This window comes from Procambarus clarkii, chromosome 93 (genome assembly GCF_040958095.1).
Source record: "Procambarus clarkii isolate CNS0578487 chromosome 93, FALCON_Pclarkii_2.0, whole genome shotgun sequence".
Taxonomy (NCBI): domain Eukaryota; kingdom Metazoa; phylum Arthropoda; class Malacostraca; order Decapoda; family Cambaridae; genus Procambarus; species Procambarus clarkii.
Window position 1 is genome coordinate 11,983,097 of NC_091242.1, and position 6,000 is coordinate 11,989,096.

General features: G+C 45.9%; 1 protein-coding gene across 1 annotated transcript in view; it reads right to left on the minus strand.

The window, feature by feature from the left end:
• LOC123746801 (venom protease) overlaps positions 1-689 on the minus strand; it is a 242,730-nt gene extending 242,041 nt beyond the window's left edge. Inside the window, exons 1-2 of the mRNA XM_069319556.1 lie at positions 599-689; positions 130-300 (exon numbers count right to left, since the gene is read on the minus strand). Coding sequence (XP_069175657.1) covers positions 130-300; positions 599-689 — 262 coding nt within the window. The remainder of the gene's footprint in view (positions 1-129; positions 301-598) is intronic.
• Between the last annotated feature and the right edge of the window lie 5,311 nt (positions 690-6,000).

The window sequence follows — 6,000 nt, forward strand, 5'->3', positions numbered from 1 at the left end:
ACTTGGAAGTCTTATTCTATATACGTTAACAAAACATTTATCGCACATGAGACAATTAGCTTAAAATGAGGTCATAGACTATAATACGGAACGAGTTTAAATACTAGTAGAAGGTGCAAGCAGACATACCTTTGATGTTAGCACAGCAGACAATGGGTATTTTACCGGTGAATCCGCATATGACGGGTGGATTGGTGGTGAATGTCTCCAGAGCAGACGGGCAGGAGGTAATATTGAGACAACGCCCCTTAACCCCATTTTTCAGTATACATTCTTCTCGGTCCTTTTCAAAGATGAAGTCTGAGAAGAGAGAGAAGAAGAATTAAAGTATTTTTATGTTGAGGGAATGGGCCGCACGAGGTGTATTAGTGGGCCGCACGAGGTTTATTAGTGGGCCGCACGAGGTGTATTAGTGGGCCGCACGAGGTGTATTAGTGGGCCGCACGAGGTGTATTAGTGGGCCGCACGAGGTTTATTAGTGGGCCGCACGAGGTGTATTAGTGGGCCGCACGAGGTTTATTAGTGGGCCGCACGAGGTGTATTAGTGGGCCGCACGAGGTGTATTAGTGGGCCGCACGAGGTGTTAGAAGTCACGAGCCTCCGGTGCCTACCAGTTCAAGGGTTAACTGGTAATAAATTCCATTGTCAATATTTAAAGCGCCAGCCGCGGAGGGCATTGTTGGAGTCATGTTTGATCTTTAAGGTCAACAGGCAGCTCAAAATAATATAGCTTTTTATTTGAAACCATCTTCTAAATAATCTCAAATTATCTGTACGATAATTATCATAACATTATCCATACAATAAGAGAGAATGTCTATTTGCTTGTCAGTATGTCTATTCAAAGTTGGAGGACATACGCTTGGGGCTAGTCTCATCTATATTGGCAGAGAGACTGGTCTGGGGTACAGGATGAACATAGGCTGGTCGGGGTCGCCAGAATTCTAAAGGGAACACCGTGCCAGGGCCACGTTCAGACCCCACGACGATTTTTATCACTGGATGCAAATGTTTTGAAAAAAAAATCAAATTATTTTAACATAATATTACGCAACATTGTCAGAAAATCCGACACCATTTAATAATATTACATGCAATGCAGATAATATTGCTGCCATTGTACACACAAGTTACCCATAGAAAATGTAACTTGAATGGGAACTTTCCGTCTATAGAAAACGGGATATCATTGCCACATACTATTATAAATTCACCAGCTATTCTGCTGGGAATTATTCTTAAATACATTAGTCTTTGGACTTTACCATCATAAAACATCTCATTTGAATTAACTTAATTATCAGTATTAAAATAGAGTAAATGTGACACTTCTATCACTTACTGATATCTGGACAAATAGGCCAGTAGTGTCAGGGGTGAGGGAGTGGTCAGCCATTGTTATTATTGTTCTTAGACCAGAGGCGCACGGGAGCAAATTCGGCTCCTGTTAATTTCTCTTGGACGAAGTGTTATGGAAACCAAGGGTCTGCATTATCAACACGCCGTCAACAAATACAAGGAAAGTGTTCTGCCGAAACCCATTTATCTAATCATTTTTGGCCATTAATGTCAGTAGATAGGGCGTACCGGTTAGAATGCGAACAGCCTCTTTAAAAAAAGTAATTAAGCCTTGGTCTTTTTGATTCATTGTACAGTGTTCTCTGATATAGCTGTCATATATTAGGATTCTGGCTTCATAGCTAGCGCCCTTTTGACAGGTCAAGAAGAGGAAGCAAACTTTGTGTACCAGTTACTGGGTGATGGAAGCTACCTCAAAGAGGATAATTTGGTGTCTACATCCTAATTATACCTGGTGGACTAAGGCCTGCTGTATAATAAGATAAGGAACCTCTTCAATGTATACTAATATGTAGTTTAATACTGTAGTTTGATTGGCTGCATATATATATAATTTCAATATAAACCCCCCCTAATGTGTAGTGGATCGATTTGTGAGATTAATGCAGAAATACTGTCCACTTATCATACAAATTGCTATCGAAATATATAAATTAATGTGAATATAAATTCTATATAAATTCATATAAATTAAATAAATATAAATCTCACAGGTCGGTTCCCACAAACATTATTCTCTTGAGCCGGAAAAATTAACATAATATTTCTAATATTCACATTTCAGGTGTAGCCAGATGAAACACATAAGTTATATACAGCCAGCACTCCTCCGACAGCCCCACCATAGGAAGGAATGTTTTTATGTTCGTATACTGCTGAAGGCTTAATGTTAAGTTCCTCTTTAGTAAATACAGAGATAAAATGCAGATGATGAGTCACAATAACGTTGCTGAAGAAATGTTAACCAAATCACACATTAGAATATGAAGTTTCGGCTCGTCCTGGACCATTATCTAGTCGAATGAGACAAGACGCCGTCGTCTCTTCCTTTTCTAGTGTGTGTGTGTGGTTTGGTCAACGCAGACATAAAATAGTCATTAAAAGTAAGTAAGTAATTATCAAAAGAAGGCACCAAACCGGGAAGGCTATGTAGCACCATCAAATGCGCAAAATAATCAGAGGGCGCTAAATATCACCAAGGATGCCAATACGAGAACAAAAACGCATAAGGCGAACGATATCAAAAGTATCCGAGTCACCAAGAATTCTATAGAGGGACAGGTGACCGCGAGGGGCGGTCAGAAAGCAAGACAAACGCTCGTCCTGGAAGTTAGGACATTCAAGAAGGACATGCACGACCGTAAGAGGGACAATGCAACTAGGACAATTAGGAGCAGGGCGGCGCTCCATCAATTGACCATGGGTTAAGCGAGTATGGCCAATACGCAACTTCGCCAGAGCTGTTTCCCACCGCCGGTTACGGTGGAAGGAGGACAGCCACGAGGAAACACAACATTTAAGAGTACGTAGCTTGTTACTAGTAACAGACAACCAAGATGCCTGCCAACGGGTAAGGACTGAGGAATGGATAACCGGGTAAAAGTCGGAATACGGAATGCCTTTACGAGAGATGGGACAAGAGCGGACAGCTTCCTTGGCGGCAGCATCCGCACGCTCATTTAAAGACACACCAATATGGCTGGGAACCCAACAAAACTCAACCGACTTAAATTTACTGTGAACAAGAAACAGCCAATGCTGGATCTCGACAACTACTGGATGAACTGGATTAAAGGACCCGAGAGCCATGAGGGCACTACGAGAGTCAACAACAACTACAAAGGAAGACTGACAACGAGAAATCAGGAGACGAAGAGCATAGAGAATAGCATAAAGTTCCGCTGTAAAGATGCTAGTCTCCGGAGGTAAGCGACACATATAAGTGCGATCAGGAAAAACAACAGAGTAGCCAACACCGTCCGCTGACTTAGACCCATCGGTGAAGACAGAAACGGAGTGAGAAGTGAGAAGAAAAGTGCTCGAGGAAAAGGCGTTTTAGAACCGTAGGAGGGGTAAAAGCTTTAGTGATATGGGTCAAGGATGTACAAAACCGCGGAAGAGGGACCCTCCACGGGGGCAAAGAAGGAACAACACGAGGAGAAACATCAGAAATACGAACGGAAAGAGAATCCTGTAGGCGAGATAACCGGACAGAAAGAGGCAGGTGGTGAAGAGGAACAGGAACCGCAGGAGGGGTAAAAGTTAAAGCACGACAGAGGCGAGAGGAAGGATGTTGCAAGGACCGCGCAAGATAGCGAAGATAGCGAAGGAGAGGCGAATCATCACCCTGACAGCAAAGGGGAAGATCATCGACATAGAGGGCTGAGAAGACACCAGAAGGAAGAGAGGAAAGAAGACCATTGAGGGCAACCAGAAAAAGAGTAGGGCTCAGAACACTATCCTGGGGCACACCTTCGTATTGCTGAAAAGAGGCAGAGAGAGCGGTACCAAGGCGCACCCGAAAGGAACGACGAGAGAGGAAGCTGCGGAGAAAGAGAGGGAGATGACCACGAAGGCCAAAAGAATGAAGTTGAGATAGGATATGAGAACGCCAAGTGGTGTCGTAAGCCTTTTCCAGGTCAAAAAGGACGGCAACAACGGAGGTCTTCGCAGCAAAAGCAGTACGAATATAGACCTCCAAGTTCACCAGGACATCTGTCGTGCTGCGGCACTTGCGGAAACCAAATTGAGAAGGGGAGAGGAGGTGATGGTGTTCCTGGAACCACATCAGACGAACGTTAACCATACGTTCAAAGAGTTTGCAGACACAACTTGTGAGAGCAATAGGGCGAAAGTCCTTAGGGGAAGTACCCAGAGACCCCGGTTTGCGAACAGGGAGGACAACGGCATCGAGCCAGTCCTCAGGGACTGACGACGACTCCCAGATCCGATTACACAGACTCAGTAAATACTGAGACGTGCATGGAGGGAGATGGCGAAGCATCTCATAATGAATACCATCGGAGCCCGCCGCCATAGAACCGCAGAGGGCCAGGGCAGAACGAAGTTCAGAGAGAGAGAAGGGATCATTATAGGGAAGCTGAAGATGAGTGCAGAAATCTAAAGGACGAGACTCAAGGACAGGTTTACGAAGAAGGAAAGATTGGGGAAGATGAAGACCAGAGCTAACAGAAGAAAAGTGGGAACCCAGCTCGGAAGCGACCTGCAACAGGTCCGCCACAAGAGTATCATGGAGGCGAAGGACCGGTGAAACATCGGGAATGAACTTACCCGCTATCTTGCGGATACGCTTTCAGATCTGGGTCAGAGGGGTTTCGGACGTAATTGTTGAGACATAAGATGCCCAACATTCACGTTTAGCCGTACGGATGGCCCTACGGGCCACCGCACTCGCTTTCCGAAAGAAAAGAAAAGAATCGGTCGTCTGCCTACGGCGGTGCCTCTTCCAGGCTGCACGCTTACAGCGGACAGCCCGAGCACAGTCCGCATTCCACCAGGGAACACACTTCTGTGGACCCCGAGAGGAAGAGTGAGGAATAGAGCGGAGGGCAGCGTTGAAGACAGTGTCATGAAAATGTAGGAGAGCGCGAGAGAGAAGCAGAAGGGAGAGGTCAGAGAGAGCAGCACTGAGGGTAAATAGGGTCCAGTCCGCCTTAGCAAACTGCCACCTAGGGAAAGAGAGGGAAGGGCGAAAAGAGAAAAAGGAAACAAGGATGGGGAAATGATCACTTCCATGGAGGTCATCAAGAACCTGCCACTTGAAATCTAAGTAAAGAGAAGAAGAGCAGAGAGAAAGATCAAGACAAGAAAGAGTGCGAGTCCGAGAGTCCAAATGAGTGGGCTCACCAGAATTCAGAAGAGACAGGGAAGAAGAGAGGAGAAACGGCTCAAGAAGGCGACCCCGGGTATTCGTCAGTACGTCACCCCAAAGAGAATGACGACAATTGAAGTCACCCAGAAGGAGCACAGGCTCCGGCAAGGAGTCTAGGAGGTGTTTCAAATCAGGGGGAGAGAGCGGGACACTCGGGTGGAGATAAATGGAACAAACTGTGTACCATTTCCCCACAAAGACACGAGCATCAGAACAATGGAGAGGCGAAGGAAAAATTAAAGGAACAAAGGGAACATCAGCACGAATCAAGAGAGCAGAAGAATTAGAAACTCCAGCAATGGCTGGGGGGGGGGGGGAGAGAATGGAATAGCCACGAAAACGACCAGGACGAGCACCAAGCATCGGCTCTTAGAGACAAGACACAAAGGGGCGAAAACCGCGAAATCAGAAGTTGGAGTTCGAGGAAATTGGCGTAATAACCTCGAACGTTCCATTGAAGAATGGACAACGACGAGAAGAGAAAGGACAAAAACAGTGAACAAGGAAGAAACAAAGGCGAAAGAGCAACAGAGTACGTTAAAGAATATCAGGGTCGGGATCAGGGTCAGCAAAGTCAGGATTAGGGGGCATGGGTAAACTGAGCAAAGACGGAGGGAAGGAAACGGGAGAACAGATCAGAGGTGGGTGGGCGGGGTCCTGAGGACGAGGAGGAGGAGGAGGAGGAAGAGGAGGAGACAACGGAGAGGAGCAGTCAAGGACAGCAGCAGGAAGAGGGGGAGTAGAAAGAA